The sequence below is a fragment of the Dasypus novemcinctus genome, chromosome 18 (genome assembly GCF_030445035.2).
Source record: "Dasypus novemcinctus isolate mDasNov1 chromosome 18, mDasNov1.1.hap2, whole genome shotgun sequence".
NCBI lineage: Eukaryota > Metazoa > Chordata > Mammalia > Cingulata > Dasypodidae > Dasypus > Dasypus novemcinctus.
This window is the reverse complement of record NC_080690.1, coordinates 22,244,784-22,269,938: the sequence shown is the minus strand read 5'-3', so window position 1 is coordinate 22,269,938 and position 25,155 is coordinate 22,244,784. Positions and strand designations below refer to the sequence as shown.

At 56.4% G+C, this 25,155-nt stretch overlaps 1 protein-coding gene across 1 annotated transcript; it reads right to left on the bottom strand.

Moving 5' to 3' along the window:
* Positions 1-118: 118 nt before the first annotated feature.
* On the bottom strand, positions 119-24,580 carry SLC12A4 (solute carrier family 12 member 4). Its single transcript, XM_004459639.5, is given in 25 exon segments — positions 119-671; positions 798-931; positions 1,069-1,256; positions 1,451-1,558; positions 1,638-1,769; positions 1,849-2,018; positions 2,134-2,329; positions 2,587-2,755; positions 2,989-3,093; positions 3,209-3,328; positions 3,572-3,670; positions 4,919-5,037; positions 5,324-5,498; positions 5,846-5,903; positions 6,122-6,220; positions 6,297-6,461; positions 7,002-7,216; positions 7,363-7,604; positions 8,803-8,933; positions 10,454-10,508; positions 10,589-10,618; positions 10,620-10,736; positions 14,888-15,019; positions 16,462-16,556; positions 24,406-24,580. Coding segments are annotated over 25 exon segments (3,261 nt in total). The 5' UTR covers positions 24,521-24,580; the 3' UTR covers positions 119-579.
* Between the last annotated feature and the right edge of the window lie 575 nt (positions 24,581-25,155).

Genomic DNA, 25,155 nt, shown 5'->3' with positions numbered 1-25,155 from the left:
GGGGGTGGCCAGAGATGGCTGGAAAGGGACACAGCCTCAGGGAGCAGGCTCTGGGCCCGAGTTCAGTTCCGCCTTCCCTTGGCGCCAGGGGAAACAGAGCGGGCAGCAGGAGGCCCAGAAGCACACAATAGTTTTATTGAAAAACGGCCTCAGCTCTGAAGGCTCCATCAGGCCTGCTGGGCGTCCCTGCCCCCAGTAGCCCGAGCCCAAGTCTTCCTGCAGGTGGGCTGGGCCAGACCCCCTCCTTGTTGCGCTTCCCCCCCTCTCTGATGGTGACAGCCAAACAATAAATATGCAATAAATAGCGCTCCTGGGCCAGGCCAGGCAGGCTCCCTTCAAGCCCCATGCCAGCCCCACCAGTCGTCTTCAGCCAGGGCAGACCTCCGGCGTGCTGAACAGGAGAGGCCCCCAGCCTCCCAGCCCCCAGGACTTCGGATCCATCTCCATTGCCAGGCCCTGGCCCTGTCTCCAAGGAGACCTACCAAAGCTGGGTCCAGGGCAGGGCCGGGCGAAGCAGGGCTGGCAGGCGGACGCTGTTACCCTGGACACCTCCCTCCAGGCCTCAAGTCCGCACTGGGCTCAGGAGTAGATGGTGATGACTTCCCGGCCACCACCCCGCACCAGTAGCACCCGCTCCAGGCCCTCAGTCAGCACCTCCAGGAACTCCATGTCTGCAGGGCGTCAGGTCAAGGAGGCGGCAGCGGGTTCAAGGGGCAACCAGAGCTGGGCAACCTTGCCCAGCGCACCCGTGGAGAGGAGCTCCACCACCCCACTGCCCACCCCTCTGCCAAGGATACAGTTCTCGTCCCCCTCGCTGTTCTTGGGAGGGCCGGGCATGTTCAGGAGGACCAGGCGGGCATCATGGGAGCGTGTGACGATGACTTCGTTGAGCTTTACGGCTGTGTGCATGCGCCGCACATTGGACTGGTCCCTGCAGGCAATGCGGCTGCTCACAGGTCATGGGAAGCCACCTGGCTAAGATGCCCCATCCCCGGTCCACCCCGAGAGCTGTCTGCCCCCACGCCACCCCCGGGCCTGATGTGGCTGGATCCCTTTTACCACACTCACGGCTTAATATGCACCAGCTCCCGGAAGTTGTCGGGGGCGTGGCTGGGGTCCCAGGCCTCAGCTGCCAGGTACTTGTCCCGGGTCCACGTCATCTGGATCTTGTCAGCGCCAGCTGCAGACTCGTCCTCCTCGTCTGAGTACAGGCTTTCCAGCCGCAGGGCTGAGTGCCGGTCCTTGACCAGCTGGGCCTGAGGACGATCAGGGGATGTAGCCTCAGTGCCTTGGGAAAAGGAAGGCTGGGCACAGCACGAGCACCCTGCCGCAGAGGAACGGGCACTGGCTTGGGTGGCGCCGGGAGGAGTCATTCTGACACCCCTGCCTCATGGTGTCGACCGAGGCCTAACCCAGCCACCCGCCCCCGGCCCGAGCCAAGGCCACTGACCTCTCGTTCCCGCTCTGTCTTGGTCAGCCTCATCTGCCGCAGCATCTGGGACCGCTGCTCCATCATCAGGGTCCGCTCGTAGGTGTATGCAGAGATGTCGCTGTTATGCTGGGGAGAGGGTGGGCCATGAGGACCGGGCAGGGTGGGTCAGGGCATCCAGCAGGGCCCGGCGGGGCCGGGGGCTCACCATCTCCACCACCTCGACCTCTGCCTCGAGACGGAGGTGGTACAGGAAGATGGCCAGGTCCTTCTTCATCTGGATGCTGTTGTCGTCCATCTGGGCCACTGTGAAGATGCGCATCCGGCACTTCCGCCACACCTGCGGCCCGGGGCGAGGTGGTTCAGCCACAGTGGCCGCTCCAGGGAGCCTCGGGCCCACGCCCACCCGCCGGGCGCACCTTGTGCTGGCGCAGCAGGAAGGGCAGCAGCATGAGCATGCCGCCGTCGTGCACGATCCACCACACGTCGATGTGGCCCTCCAGGTAGCGCTCGTGGTTGCTGGGGTAGAAGGCGATGTTCTTGGGCACGAGCAGGGCCAGGTGGGCAGCCGTGGTGCAGCGCACGGTGTCTGGGGGGAGGGGCACTGCTGACCGCCAGCCTGTGTCCCTCAGGCCCCTGCCACCTGGCTTGGCCCCCAGCTCCTGGCCCACCCAGCCCAGCGCAGGCCCCGGCCCCACACGCACCAATAAAGGTCTTCCAGGCTCGTGGGTCCTCGCTCTGCCGCCAGCCGTAGGGCCAGCCCAGCACCACCGAGTTGTGCCTCATGCCGCCCAGGCCGCAGGACTGGATGAGGTGGGCCAGCCCCTCCCGCACCTTGCTGGCTACCACCACCTGGCAGAAGCCCTTCACTTTCTCGATCTCCATCATGTTCTTGATCGTCTGCGGGGAACATGCCGGGTCAGAAGGCACTGGGTCCCCTTCCACAGGCTCCCTCCTGAGGCCCCGAGAGCACAACCTCGTGGAGGCGGGGATGTTTTCGAGATGGGACAGCTCTACCCACCTTGATCCAGCTTTCGGGTGGCACCAGCACTGTCCACCTGGCTGGGCTGGGCCGGTCCCTCCCCTACGTGCCAGCTGCAGCCCAGAACCCTCTGGTCTGGCTCAGCTCCCCACCCCCAGCCCCCTGCAGCAGGCACCTGCTCAGCAGCTTGGGCCTCGCCATAGCTCTCCAAGAAGCTGCCCTGGATGACAGAACCGACGATGGTCAGCCCCTTGCCGGCCTTAAGCTGGGAGGCAAAGGTGAGGAGCCGTGGGTACTTCACGTGGAGGTCCTCGTCCAGCTTCAGCAGCACCAGCAGCTGAGGCCTGCAGTGGCCGGATAGGAAGGCAGCCTGAGAGCAGAGCCGGAGGTTTCCAGAAGCCCCTCCTCATCTTGCCTCTTTGGATCATGGGCCCCCACAGATTTTGGAAGCGTGAATCCAGGGGTCAACAAGAAGGATGGCACCCCTGGCATCCCCAAGATGGGAAACGTGGACTCTTGACCCTCCCACCCTCTGAGAGCCTTAAGGTGACCCTTGCCAGTCCCGCTGTCAACTCACCGCCAGTTCTTGGTGTGAGGAGGCCCCTCCTCTAGCCGCAGCAGTGCGTAGCGGGCCGCGCTCAGGGACAGGCCTCGGATCCCATCACCCCACTCCTTCTCAGCCCTGCAGGTGCCGCCACAAGCTGGTGAGACCCTGGTGTATGAGGGGGCCAGCCTACACACACTCCCCGCTTACACACGCATGTGTAGGCTGTCAGCTAAGGCAGCCCCGCACTCACCCTTGGTACTCGATGTACTTGTAGATCATGCCCGCGATGAGCATGGCGACCAGAGCGTAGTACCAGGAGGAGACAAACATCAGGGCCAGGCAGAGGCTCATGCCCAGGAAGGACAGTGCCCTGGGCCAGGGGGACAGAATCAGGGCAAGACCAGGAGACCGTCCTGATGGCCCTGACAGGTCCCATGTCCTAAGCTGGGTGGGGCAAGAAGCCCCACAATCCTCCCCAACAGCGGCTGCTGCTCAGGAAACACAAACCCCATCCAGGACGGGGCTCCTGGTCTCCTCAGCATCTCATTAGTGATCTTGGCTCATTTTCAAAGCATCCTGTCCACTCTGTGTCAGGGGTCCAACTGGCACTCACCAGTGATAGTACTTGAATCGGGGCCGCCAGTTGGGGGTCCTCAGGAGTGTCTGCACAGCACAGGCCAAGTTCACAAATAGGTAACACATCAGAAAGAACCTGCAGGACAGGGAAGTGGCTGGTGCAAGGTGGCCTCCTTGGCAGGCAGGCTCCTGATGTCCCTGACCCTCCTCAGGCTGGCCTTGGCCAGAAACTGGGCCATTCAGGTCTTCTCAGCCTGGCAGCACCCACTCTCACAGCCAAGGGAGTCCACCCTGCCTGGGGCAGATGGAAGTGGTGCAGAAAAGGGGTCCTAGAATCAGGTCTTAGGGTTGGGTGAGACCTAGCAGGCACAGGAGGTGGGGAAAGGGCTGCAAGCAAGGGGTGGGCAAGTGCAGAGGGGTTGAAAGGGATGGCGCAGAGGATGGGTGAGGAGTGCTCAGTGTTGAGATGCCATGGCCAACTGGATGAGGGGAGGAGAGGTAGGTGTGGAGAACAGGACGGGGCCATTTTGAATTCGCAGGGGGCAGGGGCAGCCCCATCAGATGCTGCCAGGAAGAGCCTTGGGACAAAGGGTGAGATGTATCCTCTGGCTTGGACAGTGAGGGGTCCCCATGCAAGACGACCAGCAAGAAGAGTCTGAGAGGTACACACGTGTGAGCCGGGCAGGAGTGGGCGAAGGTGTGTGGAGCTGGAAGAGAGGGCTGACTCCTCAGGCCCGGCTGTGGCTGGGAGGCTTTTGGGTTTGCGGGCTGAGCAGGGAAGGGAAGGGTAGGCCCCTGACAGCTGAACAAGCAAGAGGGAGCATCTGCAGCAGAGCTGGATGCGAGGAGAAGAGGGAGTGGCCCAATATGAGCAGGGGGAACGCTCTGCCTCAGGGACGCCTGGAAATCAACACATGCTGACCACGGCCTGTGAGGCAATGGCAGCCACAAATGCCCAGCTCATGCCGGGAGCTGAAAGAGAGTGATTCTGAAAACTCATGGATGCCTTCACCGAGGCACCAGGGACTGAGTGCTTGAACGTCCTCTGCTCTGTGGTTGCCTGCTCTTGGGAGTTGCCCACAGGTGCCCAGGCCTGATGGGCCAGCAGACCCTGTTAAGAGGGGTGTGGGACCCGTTGGTCTCCTTACCACCTCTGCCTAAGTGCCTGGCGCCCTCCGGAATGTAGGGGTAGGCTGGCTCTGGCAGGCAGCTCCTGCGAAGTCTCTCAGCTGGGCCCACAGCACCATAACGGTCATGGGGAGGGGCTGGGTCCCCAGCTGAGGAGCGCTGAGGGTTCCGGGAACCTTCCCGGGAAAGAAGGCAGCAACAGGGGGTGCACCCACCCACCACCCACCGCCCACCCTCTGCGCTGCCCCCAGCTCACATGGATAGAATGGGGGCCACCATGTCAAGAGAGGCGATGAGGATGCCCAGTTCCGCAATGAGCGCTGTCAGCAGGAGTGCCCACGTTGGTTCACCATTCGCCTTCCCATGGCCAAACACCTGCACGCACAGTGTCAGCAGGCTCAGCAGGGGAAGAGGCTGGTCCTAGCACCCCCATTCCACACCTCGGGCCTCGAGCCCCAGCCTGGCTTTCATGCCCATCCCCAGAGGTGTCACAAGCTTCCCTACCCCCTACCTCTCTAGTCCTTTCCTCCACATATTGGCTGCCTGCCCTGGGCCCACTGGGAGCCCAGCAGGATGTACCCCTTCTGTAGCCCCGACCTCTCACCAGCTGGTGTGAGGGGCCAAGAGCACCCAGGACATGGGGAGGCGCAGAAGGGCTCACCCGGAGGAAGGGAATGATGTTGTCCTTGGCAATGGCCTGCAGCAGGCGTGGCGCCCCTGTGAGGCTCTGCAGGCCAGCACCACAAGTTGAGAAGAAGGAGCCAATGACAATGACCCAGGGCGAAGGCCAGGCCAAGGTGCCCACCACCAGGTTCCTGCCGACGCCATCGCCGTACCTGCAGGGGCCGGGCTCAGGCTGTGCTCGTGTGAGGAGCATCCCCAAGCCCTGTTGCAGCTGGGGGCCATCTGACGTGAGGGGTGTGAGGGGCAGAGGGCAGGAAGGATGGCTACAGCGGGCAGGGCTCTGAACCCTGACCAGAGAAGACCCTTCGGCTGGCTCCTCCTTCCTTCTAGGCCCAGCCCTGACCCTGATGCCAATATTCTCTCAGGGGCAAAAGTCCTGGTGGGGCCTGACAGACTGCCACTGGCAACCAGAAGCTGAGGACATGTGGGCAGGCCCATGTGGTGTCAGGGCAGGCAAAAGATGAGCCCATTGCTCCAGGGAGGGGCTCAACTCACTCACTTGTCCCGGAGCACCACACCCTCGATGCAGGCGCCAAACAGAACCACACTGCTGAAGTCTGAGGCTGCGTCAAGGAAAGCAAAGCCTCCACCACCACCGCTCACTCCTGCTCATTCCCCACAGAGGTCCCACGTCCCGTCGCCCTAGTGCCGGCCAGCAGACTCAGCTGGGGCACCTGCACCCAGGGCTCTGTGCACGTGCATGCCAGCTGGCAACTTTGGCGCGGGCTCGTGCCTCCTGCCCTGCCCTCCCTGCCCCAGGCCTGGGAAAGGATACACACAAGGGAGGTTGTAACAATGGCCAGAATGGTCCCCACTGGGATGGACTTCTGGGCATCGCGGAGGTCCCCAGAGCGGTTTGACCCAGCCATGATTCCTCCAAGAACAGACAAGACCCGCTTAGGGGCGCCCCGGAGTGGGGGCAGGGCTGGCTGGGTGGGCAAGAGGCTCACCTGTTACCGAGGGGAAGAAGATGCCGACCAGCACCGTGAAGGAGGTGGCGATGTCAGCCACCACGTACAAGGGCAGGCTCTCCTTCAAGCCAAGGGCGTCGACGGAGGGCAGCCCGCGCTTCTCCACCACCTCGCCCTTCTCCAGGTAGGAGCTCCATAGGTTTTCTGCAGGGGCAGCAGCATCACCACCATATTCCCACCCGGCTCCCCTACCAAAGGTCGCAGATGCAGAGAGGCTCTGGGGGCACAGAGGGTGGCTGAAGCCCAGGGACTGTAGAGTCAACCTCAGGGACACTCTGGCCACAGGGGAGAAGTAGTGACAAGCAAAGGTGGCTGAACCACCATTGCCAGAGTCCTGCCATTGCCTGCCTCCTAGACAGAGGCCCCTTTATGGCTCGTGTGGGAACATCCCCAGGCAATGTCAGGGGGCTGGTGGTGGGGGGGTGAGAGAGGCTGCCAGAACTTTCCAGGAGGTGCTGCAGGCCTGGAACGCTGGCCAGACAGGCTCTGCTCTGCACGCCTGAAACCCAGCCACAAGGAGCCAGGCCAAGAGCACACTGCTGGGCCAGGAAGGCAGCCAGAACTGCCCCCCTCCTCAGCTGGCCACACAAGGCCGGCTCTGTGCTCCACTCTCTTTCCACAGTCATCTCTGCCTCCTGCTCAGCCTGTGGGCTCAGGGGTGGGAGGACAAGAGGGAGGACGCACCCTGGAGCACGCTGGCAGCTGCACCAGGGATGCCAGGGATCTCAGTCACATTGTTGACCAGGAAGTAGGGATCACAGGAGTCGGTGGTGAGGTTGGGGCTGTGGCAGAAGAGGCTCCATAGTTTGGTGGCTACTGTCTCATTGTCCACCACAGTCGTCTTGGCACAGATGTCAAACTGCTCCTGGGACAGGGTCCTGTTACCCAGCATACACACCCTGCAGGGGATGGAAGCATCGGCACCTGCTCAGCTGGAGGCCGTTCCCAGTCTGTTCCCAGCCCCGCAGTCTCTGAGACCTAAGGCCGTCCTACATGGCGTGAGGCCTGTGAGTGCAATGCCTGGGCAGAGTCTTGAGCTACTTACGGAAACTCAGGAGGGTCAAAAATAGACTTGATGCCCCCAGCGTAGATAGCGAGGATGGAGATGATCACACAGGCCAGGAAGAGCGAGGCAAATTTGTTCACATACTTGACGCCAACAAACACTACCAGGGTCATCAAGGTCAGAAAAATGGTCCCATATATCCGCATGTTGTTCAGGGTGGCACTCGATGTGTCGTGAGCCCCCGTTGGGTAAAAAATGGCGGCTGGTGGGGCAATGTAAGTCTAACAACAAGAAGAAGGACAAAAAGCGTTCACTCTCCTATCTGGAGAATGAAACCTGTTGTTTGGTTTCCATTTTAAAAGAATATCCCCAAGAAGCCAATCACAAAAGACCACCTAGTGCGTGATTCCATTTCTATAAAATGTCCAGGACAGGCATATCTAGTGAGACAGAAAGGGGATTAGAGGTTGTGAGGGGCTGGCGACGGGGAGAACGGGGCGTGGCTGCTAGGGAGGACAGAATTTCTTTTTGGAGGGATGGAAATGCTCTGAAATTGTGGTGATGGTCGCACAGATCTGTGACTACAGCAAAACCACTAATTGTATACTTTAAATGGGTGACTTGTATAGTATAAATGATATGTCAAGAAAATTGCTATTAAAAAAAAGAGATGCTGATGATCGAGGCACAGGTGCTAACCTTTAAGAGGTGCCAAAGGTAAAACAGTGTGAGCAACAACATACATAATAGTATCACACTACAATTCAAAGTATAAAATAATATCCATGAGGCCATACTGACAAAGCACAGAATTACAGCAATGAACAAGAGGGAGAGAGAAATTTTCTTTACAGAAGGATTCTAAATACTAACTATAGAAGGAATGTGAGAAATAGAAAAGGAAACAACACACAAAGAAAACAGACCCCAGGAGTAGGGTCCACATCGTGGGCAGAGGACCTGGGTGAGACTAGCCCGGGCAGTCCTCCTACATCTCCCTCCCTCTGGATCCCCAGGAATGACCACGCCCTGTGCTCCCCACCCCTGCTCCACCTCGTCTCCCACTGCCTGCGGGAGTTCAGGAGAATGGGAGGCTGACCAGAGCACCGCGGGGCTCCTGGAGGACCCCAACCTCTTGGCAGGGTCCTGGGGCTGCTCCACTCCCTCACTGATTCAGGGCAAGGAGAGGCGGCGTCTGAAGGGCCCTGGCATAGAGTCCTAGGGAGACAGAGCTGGCCACCCGTGTCACCACCAAGATTCATCACTGAGCTAAAGCAACAGCTCACAGAGCACCACCATGGCCAAGACTGTGCCCAGATGGATGAAGGCAGCCAGGCCTCTTCCCTGACTGGCCCAAACTGGCAAGGGAATGGGAGGGAAACTGGCTTGAGCAGTGCACTTACTCCCATGGGGCCTGGGCTCTCGGGGGAGGGACTGTTGGGACACAACCGGGGCTGACCATGGCTCAGCCTGACTCACCAGCAAGATCTCGATGGCCCCCAGGATGTACATGGCTGCTGCAAATGTTGTTCCCAGGTAGAAGCACAGGCCCACAGCGCCTCCAAACTCTGGTCCAAGTGAGCGGGAGATCATGAAATAGGAGCCCCCCGCTGCAGCAGAGAAAGCAGACAGAGGTTGAGGTTGGTTCTTCTTTAAGGGGGTCTCCCCCAGGACAGCCCTTGACAACCACTCAGGGAGGCAAGGACTGCTTTTTTCCCACTGACAGATGAGCAGAGGGGTTGGGAAACTTGCCCCCCGCTGCACAGCTAGGCAGGGGTGGGGCTGGGCTGGGACCCCACTCCCATCTGACTCCAGCGCTCAGCAGGGGCCCGGGAAAGGACTACTTCACTGGGCAGCCCTAGGTCTGCCTAGGTGTGTCTCATCTCAGTTCCTCAGCCCTCTGCAGGGCCATGCCACCAGGTGAGTGACGATGGCCAACTCTCTGTGCTGCTATCCGAGTCTAACGACCCAGGCGAGCCTGGCAGAGTCCACCCTGGGCCCCAGGGCTGGGGAGGGGACAGGGCATAGGAGTGCTCCCATATTGCTGGCTGTATCCGCTGCTGATATAACTTCTCTGGTGAGAAATCTGGGAACAAGGATTAAGAAACCTAAAAAAGGTCACTCACTTTCCTTACGTAATCCCACCTCTTGGACTCACTCCTGAGGGAACAGTCAGGGGTGTGAATAGAGATTTCCATTCAAGGTTCATAAACAGCAACATTTCCAAAAGTGAGAAAGTGGGACCCAAAAGTAGGAGCATAACCCTATCAGGCTGTGTCCTAGCATGGAGAATTTGCTAAAAAATAATTCCAACATTAGGGAAACACACCACTCATACATATGTTTATGTATCTCTGCCAATACGTTATAAGACCATAAGGCCATATACCAAGAAGCTGGAAGTATGAACTCGGGATGGTGAGATTATGGGTGGGTACTTTCTTTTTTTTTTTTTTTTAAAGATTTATTTATTTATTTAATTCCCCCCCCTCCCTGGTTGTCTGTTCTTGGTGTCTATTTGCTGCGTCTTGTTTCTTTGTCTGCTTTTGTTTCTTTGTCCGCTTCTGTTGTTGTCAGCGGGACAGGAAGTGTGGGCAGCGCCATTCCTGAGCAGGCTGCACTTTCTTTTCACGCTGGGCGGCTCTCCTCACGGGCGCACTCCTTGCGCGTGGGGGCTCCCCCACGCGGGGGACACCCCTGCGTGGCACGGCACTCCTTGCGCACATCAGCACTGCGCATGGCCAGCTGCACACGGGTCAAGGAGGCCCGGGGTTTGAACCGCGGACCTCCCATATGGTAGACGGACGCCCTAACCACTGGGCCAAAGTCCGTTTCCCATGGGTGGGTACTTTCAACGCTTTTCCACACTTTCGAACCTTTTTATGGGAAACATACATCGCCCTCTTCTGTTGTTTTTTGGATTCCTTTTACACTAAAAAAATCTACAAAACAGAATTGCAATCTCCAACTTCGCCCGGCTGGGAAGCCCCTAAGCATTGGTGAAAGCCTGGAGTCAGGGAAGAGGACGCCACCAGAACACCGTGGAGGGCCCCGAGGGGGATCTGGGGACGTCGTCGAGGCGGCATCTGGGTCAGATTCCCCCACCAGGCCTGGGGTGGCGCTCACCCACCTGGAACCACGCCGTTGGTGGCGATGGCGCTCATGGAGATGGCCGTCAGCAGGGTCTGTGGGAGGGAGGGCCTGGCTGAGCAGGGGGCCGGCGGGCTCCGGGGGAGGGGCCGGCCCACCGCAGCCGGGTACTCACACAGCAGCAGCAGATGAGCACCACGAGGAGGGGCCTGCAGCACGCCCGCCGTGCCCACCATCCACGTCAGCCGCAGGAAGAGGATGACCCCGAAGATATTCTGCAGGCAGGGCAGGTACACCCCCATGAGGGTGCCCATTCTGGGTGCCTGTGTGAGCAGGAGGGGACGGGGTACACAGAGCATCAGATGGACCCAGCTACCCACCCCCTCGGAAGGGCCACCTGGTTACTCAGCAGCTTCCCACCCCCAGGGCTTTCTGCCTGAGGACAGGGTGGAGGGGGGGTGGGGACTGGGGACAGGGCTGGGGGGTCAGCCAGGATGTTGATATTGACGAGGGTTCAAGAGGGTGTGAACCCTGATTCTTTGTGTGATCTTTGTTTTTTCTTTTTTAAAGGTTTATTTATCCCCCCCCCTTGTCTGTTCTCTGTGTCTACTTGCTGTGTGTTCTTCTTTGTCCACTTCTGTTGTCAGCAGCACGGGAATCTGTTTCTTTTTGTTGCATCATCTTGTTGTGTCAGCTCTCCATGTGTGTGGCGCCATTCCAGGGCAGGCTGCACTTTCTTTCGCGCTGGGCGGCTCTCCTTACAGGGCGCACTCCCTGCGCATGGGGCTCCCCTATGTGGGGACACCCCTGTGTGGCATGGACTCCTTGTGTGTATCAGCACTGCACATGGGCCAGCTCCACACAGGTCAAGGAGGCCCGGGGTTTGAACTGCGGACCTTCCATGTGGTAGACGAACGCCCTAACCACTGGGCCAAGTCCGCTTCCCCATGTGTGATCTTTTGAAGCTCACCTTCCTCTCAAGGTACTACTGCTTCCCCTTCCACCCTTCTCTTCCTTTTCCTGTCCTCTGGAAAGAGGGGTCTGTCTCAGAGACTCACATTCTCACCCAGGGGTCCTGAGTCATGCAAACCAGAGCCCCAGAAGCCATCCCATCCTTGCCGCTCTCCAACTTCCCCACTCCAGTCCAGGATCCTGAGTCCTGCCCAATCTGCCACCCATGCAGCCCCTACATCAGCCTGCCTTGTCCCCTAGCCTGAGTCCCTTCCACCTGGGGCACCTGGGTGGTGCCTTCTGTCTACCTCTCCACCTCTCCACACTCCAGCTCACTTTGCTGCCAGAGCTCTGAAAACTATCCCTGCTGAAAATTGTGTGTCTAGCCCTGTAATCCACTGTGTGGTCTAGACTTCTTGGCTTGGGCCACCAGGTCCACCCACTTGCCTTCCTTGTCAGCTCTAGTCCCTGACGAAATGTGTTCTTGTGAGCCTGTGAACCTGGCACATGCTGGGTTCTGCCTGGGATAGTCACCTCTGCCTCACTACCTGGCAAACTCCTATTGAGGCTTCAAGACCCATGTTAACTGTTACTTCCTCCAGGAAGTTTCCCCAGGTTGCCTCCGGTGGAACTGGTACTCCCTCTTGCATTCCCTCAACATCTTAACTGTTTCTAGCATAGTGGTCACTAGAGGTCACAATAATTTACTGTCTGCTCAGATGTCTCGTGACTATACTGGGGCAGACTTGGCCTGTTCACTGTTCTATCACTAGCAGGCCCTTCAGGTAGGCAACAGGTACTCTAAACCCAGTGAGTGGTGCCTCTCAAGGTCCCTGAAACTTCCTGTTGGGAAAATTCTGCAAAGAGGAGAAACTCGGGTTGTAGGGCAGGTAAGAAAGGCCTAATGTGCAGACCAAGGCAAGATTTCTTAACTGTCTAAGGGCAGAGGAATCCAAGGGCAGGGCAGGGGCCAGGAGGCCAGGGCAGAGGCAGAGAACACAGACACTGCTGGGGTCTTCTCGAAGAACTGAGCCTGCACAAGTGCAGCCCAGGCTAGGGGATCCTGCAGCGCTCGCTGTGCCCCAGCTGAGCCTCCTGCTGCCCTGGAGCCCAAGGCCTGGGCTGGGGTGGGAAAGGTAGGCAAAAGAACTACGTGACCCCAGGAATCTTTCTGAAGGGTGCAGGCCTGGGGCAGGAGGCTATATGTGGCCTAAGGGACCGCAGAAGGACCTGGAAGGGCCCAGGCCAGAATGAATGGGCCTTCAAACGGTCCTGCCCAGTGCAGGGGACAGGTACACTTCATCAGGACTCTGTTCGAGTCCTCCTCAGGGCCCTGGACCACCCACTGGGTAGTGGCAGCAAGGGCTCCCATCCCCACCCCCACCTCTGGCTGAGTCACTCTAGGAAAAGGGCAGTGTGGGAAAGGGAGGGCCGGAAATGCCTTCTGCATCCCCAAATAACCTTCCGCAGCCTCAGAAGGACACGGGGCTAGAGCTGGAGCGGCTGCTACAGAGAGGCTGCCATTGTTTCTTGTCATGGTGTGGCTAGAGGCCCGCCCTTCCTGCTTCAAGCCTTCCTTCTCTGCGGTCCCTGCTCAGACCTGCCCTGTGTAAGGACCACAGCTCAGCTGTCCCAACTCCCTAACTTCCTGTCAACGCCCTGCAGACTCGTCCAGGCTCCTCCTGCCTCTATGAACAAGCCACTGAAGCTGGGACACTCCGTGTCCCCCTCATCCCCATGGGCTCCCCATTAGGCAAGGACCCCCGGCCCTTCACCCAACCCAGGTTTGGTGACATCCTGTTGAGACCTGGGCTAGCTTCTCTTAGTCATCAGCTCCCTGGACTTGGCTTGGAGGGCCTGGGAGGAGGCTTTTACCCACGGGTCCCGCCACCACTGTGGGCACTGCTCTCAAAAGCTAAGAGGGGGAAGCGGACTTGGCCAAGTGGTTAGTGCGTCCGTCTACCATACGGGAGGTCTGCATTTTAAACCCCAGGCCTCCTTGACCCGTGTGCAGCTGGCCCACGCGCAGTGCTGATGTGCGCAAGGAGTGCCCTGCCACGCAGGGGTGTCCCCTGCGTAGGGGAGCCCCACGTGCAAGGAGTGTGCCCCATAGGGAGAGTCACCCAGCGCGAAAGAAAGCGCAGCCTGCCCAGGAATGGTGCCACCCACATGGAGAGCTGACACAACAAGATGATGCAACAAAAAGAAACACAGATTCCTGTGCTGCTGACAACAACAGAAGTGGACAAAAACAAGCAGCAAATGAACGCAGATGGACACAGAGAACAGACAACTGGGGGGGAGGGGAGAGAAATAAATAAATACATCTTTTTTAAAAAAAAAAGATAAGAGGAAAAGCAGTATAGAGGAGTCTCACGGCAGTGGGAGGGACAGACAGGGTTCTCTGCTACCAGAACATGCCAGCAAACCCACAACCAGCCAGATGGGGTGGGGGCTGGGGCTGGGAGACCTCAGGACCAGGTGTCAGCTGCCCTGTGTGGAGTATGGGTTGGTTTGCCTCCTGGAAGGGCGAGCTGTGGAAGGCTCAAACGTCACGCGCAGGTCTGATGCTGGGGACCCGGCTTATCCCACCCACGAGCTCCTTCTGCCTGTGCTGACCTCACAAGAGCCCCTCAGCCAGTGCCAGACCCGAGTTCCTTCAAACACACAGCTGCTTCCCAAACCTCAGGGCGTCAGGAGGAAGGGGGAGGGGGGAAGCCCTCACCTCCAAACAGCATGCAGGAAAGCCCCCAGCCCTCAGGTAAACTCAGTCCTGTCACACAGAGGAGCTGAGCAAGGAGGTCATCCCGAAGACAGAGGCGGGCTGGAAGGTGACCAGGCAATGGGGACGAGGAGGATAGGGAGGCCCCAAGAGGCTGTGTCAAGTTCCTATCACACACACACGTTCCCCCATCTGGCACATGAGGAACCCAGAAGCCATTAGAGGAGCCGGCGAGTGGAGCCTTGGACTAACCCAGTGAGGGTAGGAGGGTGGGGTCACTTGTTCTAGGTCACACAGCTCCCAAGGGACACCAAGCAGCACTCTTACCCTTCCTGATGCGATGCCAGTGACGCGGATATTCTACATAGTTACACGTCTCACAGTAAATCTGTCTCCCAGTGTAACACATTGGTCTTGTCTAGTGGGGTAGTTACCTTAGGCAAGTGACTTAATATCCCTCACACTCAGTTTCCTCGTCTGTAAAATGGGGATGATGATAGTACCACAAAACTTTGTTGTGAGGATCATGTGAGAACCCAGACCCACTGCTTAGCCCAGTGCCTGGAATCCAGTGAAGGTGCTCATTGTCATTTCTGAGGGCCCCCTGAGGAGCTCCTTCTTAGTTGACTCCTTGAAGCCTCCACGAGCCTGAGGCACCCAGCACCCTGCCTCCATGCTCCTCACACGTGGCACACACCTCCCTCAAGTTACCCACAACCTGGCATGCGGGAAACTGCCAGTTCTGTGGTTTTGTGTCTGTCTTCCCAGGTGTGGCCGCTCTGCTACCTCTGACCAGCTCACCTTGGCTGCTCTCCGGTGGGTGCCCTCTCCGCACTCAGCTTCCTCATGTTCCTTGGCACCTTGTGTGAGGTTGGTGTAGCTGACAAGCTTACCCAGGAGTGATGACACTTTGGGGCGGATGTCCAGCTCTTCCTGTAAACAGAGGCACGAGGCAAGCTGGCAGTGCACCAGCCCAGCACCAAGCTACCTGTGTGTAGCCAGCAGCCCGGCCTGGACCCGGGCCAAACCGTGAGGCAGGCCTGGGCCTGATCCCAGTTCTTGACTGGGGAAGCCCAAGTCAGTCAATTGGGCGGATGTGGGTGCCACACCCAAACCAATGACACTCAAAGCCCCAGCCCAGCTGCTGCTTTCCTCTGCCTCACCTTGGCTGCAATCACTGCCAGTCCATTTGAGAAACCAGCTCCTCAGGGGAGAGTGGGCGGGGCTGGGCACGGCTGGCAGGCAGGCGAATGGCACACATCATCCTGCCTGCTCTGCCTGGCTACCTCCCAGTTATGTCTGGGCCTCTCAGGCTCTCCTCTGCCTGTATCTCCTCCACAAATCCCACCCCACTCACCCCAGGGAACTGAGGAAATAAAAAAAGGACTGTGTGGGACAACTGAATACTCACCTGTTTGCTCAAATGCTAAATTTCTGGAATGGTCTTCCTGCCAGGGCCCAGTCCCTCAGTCACCCACCCCAATCCTCAGGGTGGGATCCTAGTCACCCCCACTCCTACCCATCAGAAAGGGTCAGGTCAAGGCCTTTACTACAGAACTTTGGTGCGTTCCCAGGTCAGGGAGCCTCCCCAGGGCTCAGGTTCTGTAAACTACCCCATCCCCAAGTCCCGGGTCTAGGCTTTTCCTGCTCTGTGGCTTTCCCAGTGTGAAGCCTTTACCTCCCTCCTGCCCACATTTAGTCTTTTCTCTGTCTCTCAGCTATCTTTGGACCCTACACATGCGAGAGAAGCAAAGATGCAGGCCTTTTGGGGCATATGGGGATTGAGGAGCCTACAGGACATCCATGGGGTCAGAGTTCAGGGTCTTAAACCATGTCTTAATCTGAGCTTAAGTGTGAAAGGGGTAAAATTCAAATTGAGAGGCACAAATTTGGGAATCTTTCCAAAGACATGTCTATTGAGGCAGCAGATGTGGAAAAAGAGATGGCTGGGTCCAGCTGGAAGGACCAGGCCTCAGTGAACAAGAAGAGACAGAGTTGGAAGAGCCAACCAGGAAGGACACAGATGATTCACAGGAGGAAGAATGGAATGGAAGAAGTCCTGGGAGCCATGGGAAGAGAGGAAATCCTGAGGAGGTGGTCACTTTACTGAGGGCTGCAGGGAAGTCAAAGGTGCTAACCCCTGGAGGTAACAATGGGGTGGGGTTGTGAGTGGCCTCTGGAAAAGCAGTTTTAGTTCAAAGGGCCAATGGAACCGCAGCCTGGCTGCCAAGGAAGTGAGGCAGAAAAGGGGACCCTGGAGAAGGAGCCGAGATATAAAAAGGCAGCCTGCCTGCTTAGCTAAGGCCGTTGGGTCCTGACAGGCCTCTGCCCACCCACCAGCCTGCCACACCTCCCCAGATTGGCTTCTTAGCTACCTCAAACAGTGCCAGGTTCCTGTCATAGTAGTCACTTCCTCTGGAAGCCTCCAAGGGGGAAAGGAAAGGGCTGCTCTCTCTGTGGCTGCCATGCCCTGTTGAGAGGGAGGGACAGAATTCCAGTCAGGTGCTGCCTCCTGAACCCCCAGACACACTCTGGCAACAGGCCAGCTCCCAAAACCTCATCTTTGTGAAGCACTTTGGAGGACCACAGTTGGGCCTCAGTTTCCCCATCACACTCTATCTGCCTCTTCAAAGGACCAGATACAACTCAGGAGTGGAGTGACCAAACATCAATAGATATCCTTCCTTCGAGAAGGAAACCAATGTGAAGTACCCAGATAAACCAACACACACACACACACACACACACACACACACACACACACACACACACACACACACACGACTATCAAGGGGTGGAGTCTGCTGGGGGCGTGGCCAGGCTCTGGCCCGCCCTCGGGCCGCCTCCCCCCCATCTGTCTGGAATACCCAGAGTCCCAGGCACCAAGGGCTCAGTATCCTCGGGGCCCTCCCAGGAGCTGCCCTTCAGATAGATGAAGCGGTACAGGGTAACTTCCGTCGCCATAGCCAGAAGATCGCCCCTGGGGCTACCCCATCATGCCCCGCGTGGGCGCCGTCGACGGTAGCCTGGGGCATGCTGGGAGGCAGGGCAATTAGGAGACAGTACTGAAAGCGGAGGTGGACGCAAGGAGCCCTCCAGGGTCGCTGTCTAAGACCAGCTGGGTGGGCGCTGGACTGCGCAGATACTGGGAAGGGGAGCAGAAGCGGGGGCGGCGGGGGGGCGGTGAAGGGGGGCTGGGCCGACAGAGTCCGGGTCCCTAGACCAGGCTTCTTGGTCAGTCTAGGTGTGTGGCCGACTCCAGCCGCGGACAGTGCCCTACATCCATCCAAGTTAACTTCCCAGAAAGGAGGGAGAAAAAGCGATCGGCTGCTTTTTCTTGGCTGCCCAGCACTCACAGTTCGTTCCCTGTTCTCCGAATTTTGTCCCTTCTGAGTCTAAGGAGCCCTGGTGGAGCTTTCCATCAAGTCAGCAGAAAATGCCAAGTGTTGCTTTCCTGGGTGTAAATTTTTCTCTCCAGACAGCCTGGCAGCTACAGCACTGGCTCTAGGCCTCTCAGCGAATGAGCAGATGTCTTGGTTCAAGGAAGCCCCCTTGGTGTTGCACGGCAGGAAGTGTGACTGCAGTATGCAGTTTTGAGGCCAGCACTGCTAGCACCGTGTCTGGTGATAGAGGTGGTGGCAGAAGTGTCACCAGTCCAGAATGGTGGTGTGATTGGGCCACATCCTAGCCACACCTGATTCTGTGAGAGCAACAAGCCAAACTTTTATGTTTAAATAGGCCACCGTTCATTTCTGTTGTTTGTTGCTGGTATCCCCCTCCATCTGCTACATCCCCTTGCTATAGTTATAAGACTTTGGTTGCCCTCTCTGAGTCAACAACCATTCAGCAGGTGCTGCATTGTGGATTCGTTATCAGTGGAGGAGACTGACAGATAAAGTGTGCTGAGGACCATTTCGAAGGCCAACTCAGCTCTCCCTTCTCAAAGCACGTGAAGTGGTATATCTGCCTCATCTAACACCCTGGACTAGCTGAGAGAGCCAAGCAGCTCAGTCCCACTTTTGCTGACAGCATGTAGGTAATGTCAGTGGCACTGTGGACAAAGACAGCTGGAGGTCAAGCCAGTTCAGTTTAACACTGAATCATGTTAAAGCTTCTTGGGGTCACATAGCTCCTTAGACATCCTACATAATGCTTGTTAAAGGTGAGGCTAAGGAACCACAAGAAAAATCTGAGAACCGAGCCACACTGCCCATTATGTTAATTGCCCTTCAGTAAGAAGCTACTGAAAATTACTCTTGGATTTTTGTGACAGAAAGGTGTCTCTCCTGAAGAATATTTTTTCTCTTCATTTTTTTTTTCATTAATAAGGAGATGTTGACTATGTCATTTACTAATCTGTGTTCATCTGTGTGTCTTTCTGAATACTAGAGGAACAACTGAGTTAGCAGTTGGAATTTGATGAGATAAAAGCGCCTGAAAAGGAACTTTTTAGGAGTAATGTTTCCATAACTTGTTGAGCTGCCTTTTTCTGTTCTTTTATTTTTTGTGAATTTGAAATAAAGTCGTTAATTAAAAAATTAAAATTAAAAAAAAAAAAGACAGAAAAAGGGAACCATCACTTACTGATTTGAAAAATTCTCAGCCTTCCAGATAGGTTTCCCTAGAAAAGAGTTTGAGAATGTGGCCAACCCTGACATTTGTTAAATTAAATTAAGAAATTTGGGAAGCAGCTGAGGCTCAATTAGTTAGGCTCCCATCTACCATATGGGAGGCCCTGGGTTCCTGTCCTGGCTCGCCTGCATGCTGTGGAGAGCCGCCAGCCAGCAAGCGCAACAGAGTGCTGCCCAGACCGCAAGTACCGCAGAGGATGATTCAGCAAGGTGACGCAATAAAAAGGGAGACAAGCAAAAAAAAAAGCAGAAGAGCCAGTGAACAGACACAGAGAGCAGATAGCAATCAAGCCACAAGGGGGGAGGGGAAATGAAAATAAAATACAGACACACCTACACAAAAGAAATTAAGAAATTTGTTAAGAAATTAAGTATCTAATGAGCCATCTCATGGGAAGTCAGGAAAGGAGATCTGATTACCTAGGAAGGTCTGTGGAAGACTCTCTTGCTTGATGGCTTGGGCCCCCATAAATTACATGAAAGACCAGCAAAGCTTTTGACAATTTTATGCAAGCAGAAGCATCACCATCTGTTTGATATGGTTATGAATTCCAGAAATAGATATTGGATTATGTTTGTAATCTGGTCTGTACCTGGGCACGATTAAGTTATGATTAGGGCTTTAATTGAGCCACGTCATTAGGGTGTTGAGTCCCCACCCACCAAGGGAGTGGGGAATCACAGATAAAAGGCATGGCAAAGGACAGAGTTGGGGGTTTTTGATGTTGGAGTTTGATCTGAATCCGGAGCCCCAGGGAGAGAGACAGAGCCATTCACCTGATAGTCTACAGCTGACCTTGTGGCAAAAACAGAGGAGCTGAGCCCGAGGAACCCAGGAAGCCTGGACCCTCACAGATGTCAGCAGCCATCTTGCTCCAACATGTGAAAATAGACTTTGGTGAGGGAGGTAACTTACGCTTTTTGGCCTGGTATCTGTAAGCTCCTACCCCAAAGAAATACCCTTTATAAAAACTAACCAATTTCTGGTATTTTGCATCAGCACCCCTTTGGCTGACTAATATACCATCCTGGACTGAATGTGAGAATATGACAGAAAACAGGACCAAATGAAGAAAGACTACAAGGACAGAACAATGGATGCAAAGGTTTGGACTGAAGAGACCTCCTAGGGCCAAGAGAGAAGGGCTCGTGCCCTGGCTTTTGGAAAGGGCAGGGCCATCCTCTAGTCCAGAGAGTGGGGCCTTCACCCTGCTGACTATAGCTGTTGCGGTCACCACCCTCATGTTTGAAGAGGGGGGGGGACACTTCCTCAAGTTTCACAGAGGAATTGGTTGCCACCCCAGTGTTCAAGGAGGAAATGGCCACCACTCAGGTGTTTGGACAGTGTAGGGCTGCTCCTCCAGCTAGCTGGGAGGATGACCCACGCACCCAAAGATTACTCTCAAGCATTGAAATCTGGTAGAATGTGACTTGCTTGGGAACTATGAACCCCCTCTCCCCCCTTTTTTTAGGAGGTACCGGGAATTAAACCTGGGACGTGATATATGCAAAGCAGGTGCTCAACCCTGAGCCAAACCTGCTCCACAGTGATCCCTCTTTGAACCTTCCAGTTTCTTCCTTCTGCAATGGGTTGTCTACCTGATGATTATTCCACCATTGTATTTTGGAAACAGTTGATTCTTTTCTGGGTTTCACAGTTCTAAAGGCAGAGAGGAGGGAAGTGGATGTAGCTCAAGCAACTGGGCTCCCACCTACCACATGGCAGGGGGTGGTCTGTGGTTCAGTTCCCAGTGCCTCTTAAAGACAGGGAGCTGGCGCGCCGTGCAGGCAAGGCAAGCTGACACAAGGTGACACAACAAGAGACACAAGAAGAAAAGCATAATGACAGATACAACAAAGAAGGGAGCAGATGTTCCAATGCTTCCTAAAGAGGACAAACAGGATGGCAGGCTGGCACAATGAGCAGGTGCAGTGAGCTGATGCAACAAGATGATGTAATGAGACACAAGAGGAAAAACATAAGGAAAGATACAACAAAGGAGGGAACTGAGGTGGCTTAAGTGATTAGGCACCTCTCTTCTACATTGGAGGTCCCAGGTTAGGTTCCTGGTGCCTCCTAAAAAAACAAAGAAGACAAACAGGCACAGCAAGTGCAGACAATGATGGGGTGGGGAGAGAAATAAATTAAAAAAATAAATCTTAAAAATAAAATAAAGGCAGAGAGGAAACTTGCCCACGATGGACAATACCCATAACTGAGATATATGAGATTTTTACATCAAATGGCATAAGGCTTTTGGGATGTCAGAATTGTGTGAAAGGATTTTGCAAGTGGGAAGGACATGGCTTTTAGGGGTCCAAAGGACATATGTTTATGTATTGAGTCATGACACCAAGAAGATATGTACATGTCCTAACCCCACTCTTTTGAATGCAGTCATTTTTAAATAGGATCTTGAATATAGTATTACTTAAGAAAAGGCAAGACTGGATTGGGGCACACCAATTTAGGGCTCTAATCCAATATGAATAGAATCCTCATAAGGAGAGAAATTTGGAGAGTTACAAATGACTGAGGCAGATAGAGACAGGCTGCCATGTGACAGACTGGAGAGGAAGCCCAACCCTGCTACACTTAGATTTCACTTTTCTAGCAATACAACTGTAAGACAATAAATTCCTATTGTTTAAGTGAAAAAAAAAAAAGAAGTCTCTCCTAAAGAAGTCAGATGCTTTATTTTCTCAGAAAATGGCAGCTACTGCGTTCATCTTACTTCTCTTTCTGCCTTGGCTGCCAGGAATCTCCAAGCTAAATTTACTCCTTAGATTCAGTCACCATCTGTCTTCTCAGAGACCTTGCCCACTTCCTGTGCATGGTTTCTGATCTTTCAGACAGTAATAGCTCTTTGGGGAGGCATTTGTTGCATACCTCTTCTGATTCTTTTGTGGAACTAGGTTGGAAATTATAAATTATTCTAAACTCGTGCTCTGCAGCCTGTCTCCCCACTGATGCCTTATCTCTCTGAGGAGACCGCACTAGTATCCAGCACATGCTGAACTGAGCACAGAACAGGCCAAGAAAAGTGCCTGCAGATGGTCTTCCAAGACCCAGTCGATCCCTTGCTCTTTCAGCCTTCACTCCAGGGCAGCTCAGAGCCCTTCTAAGAGCTGCCTCCAGTCCTGACAACAACATTCCAGGTAAATATCATTTACCCCTTTTTAGTGTCTAGAACACTGAGACTCAGAGATTCAGAGGCAAAGTCACCCAGTTGAGTCCCAGGAGCCAGGTGGGGGTTGGACTTCAGGTTTCCTGTCTCTACTCTGAGCCCCGGTCCAGCCCTTGTTGAGCAGTCATCCCAGCTTACACCCTTGGGTGCAGCACCAGCCTTTCACATGGAGAGGAGTGTCTGAGGTATGTGATTTGGACAGGGTACACATTTCCAAGCCTCTGGCTGCTCAAAAGGCCAATAGCTTGGCTCAGATTCCTGTGTGTGATTCCCTGTGTGATCCAGAGCATCCTGCTTACCCTCTCTGTGCTGCATTGGTTTCCTCTTCTCTGAAATAAAGATGGCAACACCCACTCTTCCAACTGCCCATATGCATCAGCAAAGGGTCAAGCTGGTGCCAGACTTCCAGGAGGCACTCCTTGGGGTTCTCCAAAGCCTCCCTCACATGTGATGTGGGAATGTGGGGGTGTGGGGGTGGTGAGGGCAGAGCAGGGTCTGAGCTGTGGCTGGATGTCTACACTGAACTCAGCTTTAGGCTGCCCATTCAGGCCTGAGCTGTTCCAAAAATTCCAGGGCAGGTCTGGGCACGCCTGCAAGGCAAATGCTGCTCAGATACCACTTGAGACCCCAGGTAAACCAGAGCACAGTTTGGGCCTGAGAGCTGCCTGTGAGATACACATGTACGTGTGTTCCCGTCAGCAAGTGCAGGTGGGGATCCGTGTGACACTCCGGATCCCTGTGCATACACACACCTGCCTGGGGTGCCCCTCTAGAAAGTGCCTCAGGCGGGGGTAGAGCTGGATGAGAGGTATGGGCCTTGAGAGATTCAGGTGCCAGGTTGAAGACCCCCAGGAGATGGACCTTTGAGCCCTCCCAACCCTTTGCAATCTCCACCAAGAAGGATCAAAATCACTCACCTGGGCGCAGGGTGTCCCCCATTCTGCAGCCAAGGTCAGGCTAAAAATTAGTAAGAGGAGGAGGTGTGTGTGTGTGTGTGTGTCAGGGGGTAGTGGGAGGAGCTGACCCAGCCTAGAGGGATCTGGTAGGACTCAGCCAATGTGGCTCCAGGTCTCTCCAGTTACCCTGTGAGGGGCCAAGGCGGGGCCAGGCTGGAGGCTGAGCTTAGCTCTGCCTGCCCACTGGTCCAGGCTCGCCCTAGAGATGGAGCACAGTCCAGGGACAGGTAAGGGGGCAGGGGACAGGGCATATACGTTTATCTAGCCTATAACCTCCCCTGCCACTGTCCTATGCCATCTCCACACACCTCCCTGACTGCCCCAGCATCATCCTCCAAGGCAGTCAGGCCACATATAAAGGGCCATCACCCACATCTGGCACGGGTCACCTCATCCATGTGTCCTAAACATATCACCATCACAGATCAGAGTCAGATCAAGGGCACATCACCTGACACCTGTCACTAACACCCATTTCCGACAGGACTCCATCATGATCAGAGATGTCACAGGCATTCGTCATCATCAGTCATATCACTATCCTAACTACTGACAACCCAGGCAGATAACAGTGGCCAGGAGAATGCTCTTACCTGACTCCATCTTCAGCCTTGATGCCACAACTACACACTTGCACAAGCACAATTACACATACCTGTGCTGCTACACATGGAGACTCATGTTTTCACCGTTGTTTGCCCCCCAAAAGTGGGCCCTGGAAGGACAGTTTCCTGGAGTAGGAGTTGGGGAAAGGGGCATGAGCAGAGGCAGGCCTGGGAGGACGAAGGGAGTTACCTCCAGGCTAAGGCGCTGGAACCTCACAACCTGGGTTTGTACTGGGCCCCTGGCAAGTCACATAACTGCTCCACATCTCTGTTCGCTCTTCCCTAAATGACATTGCATGGGATAGCTGGGAGGATAAGACGAGTTAATTCACGGTAAAGCACCTGGACGCGCCTGGCTCTGCGTGAGTGCTCCACAGAGCATCTACTACTGTACCTGTAGTTGCACGCCTGAGACCCACACGAACGCACGCAGGCAATTACCATAGACCTCTCAGGCAGGCACATCCCTCTAGAGCGCAAGAAGGCCCAAGGATGGAGGACGGGATTGGAAGGGAGAAGGCAGTCTCGTTGGCAGAGACGCTGAATCCCAAATGGGGAAGCAGGGCGAGAAGTGGTTGGGGTCGGTTCACAGAAAAGGACGGGGCTGGGCTGTGATCCAAGACTGGAAGGGCCAGAGATGGGGGCTATCCGCCCCGCTCCACCGCGGGGCCTGGCCTCCCTCGACGGCCACGTCTGCAGCCCCCGCCCGCGGCCGGCGGGGGAGGAGCTGGGGTGGGAAGGGCGGCCCAGTCGCCCGCGCGGGGGACCGAGCAAAGTCGCGCCAGCCCGCGCGGAGCGAGGGAGGTGGGCAGCGGCGGCGTAAAGAAAAGTGGGGCGGGCACCGACGTGTGCGCGCAAGGTCCGGTGTAGGTCTGAGCGCTGGACCCACTTGGTCGACCCTCTTGCCCCCGCCAGGGTCCCCTCCGGGCGCGCCCTCACCGTCCGAGTCATCCCGCTCAGGGCGCTCCCCGTAGTCCACCCAACTGAGACCCTCGAGGTTGTCGTAGTCGCCGCGCTGCGGCCCGTCCACGGGCACCACGGTGAAGTGAGGCATCGCGCGCGCTCGGCCCCGCCGCGCCCGCTGTCCCGGCCACCCGCCCCGGCAATCCCCGCAGCCCCCGGCCGGCGCGCCCCGCCCGCCCGCATTCCTCCCCGCTGCGCTCACTTCCTCCGCCCGGGCCCCGGGCCGCCTCTCCGGGGCGGGGAGCAGGAGGGGCTCGGGCCGGCTCCTCCCCGAGGGGGGCCGGGGCAGAGTGAGGTCTCCCCCGGCAGGAGCACAATTTTTGGCGCCAGGCTCCTCGGGGAGGGCCTGGCTCCTCTGTGGCCCGGGGTGAAGGGTTGCCCGCCCGCGCTTCCACCTCTAGGACTGACTTAGGGCTCCGTGAGCTGGGGCGCGGGGTGCGCTGGCGCTGCGCCACGTGCGTAGTAAAGGCCGGCGGCATTTGTGTTACTCAGACCAGGGTAGCGGAGCGGTAGGGCCCGCCCCGGACCGCAGGGGCTACCCCAGCCCTGCCCAGGGCCGCTCGCCGTTCCTTCCTATGCCCTCCCCATCTCCACCATCGTGTCTCACTTCTCCGTGTCTCCACGCCTGCAGAAAGGTCCAGTCCCTGGCCCGCGCCCCCTCGCGACTGTTTCCCCATTTTGGAGACGGCTGGGATTCCCCGGGTGCCTACGGCGTGCGCTGTACGA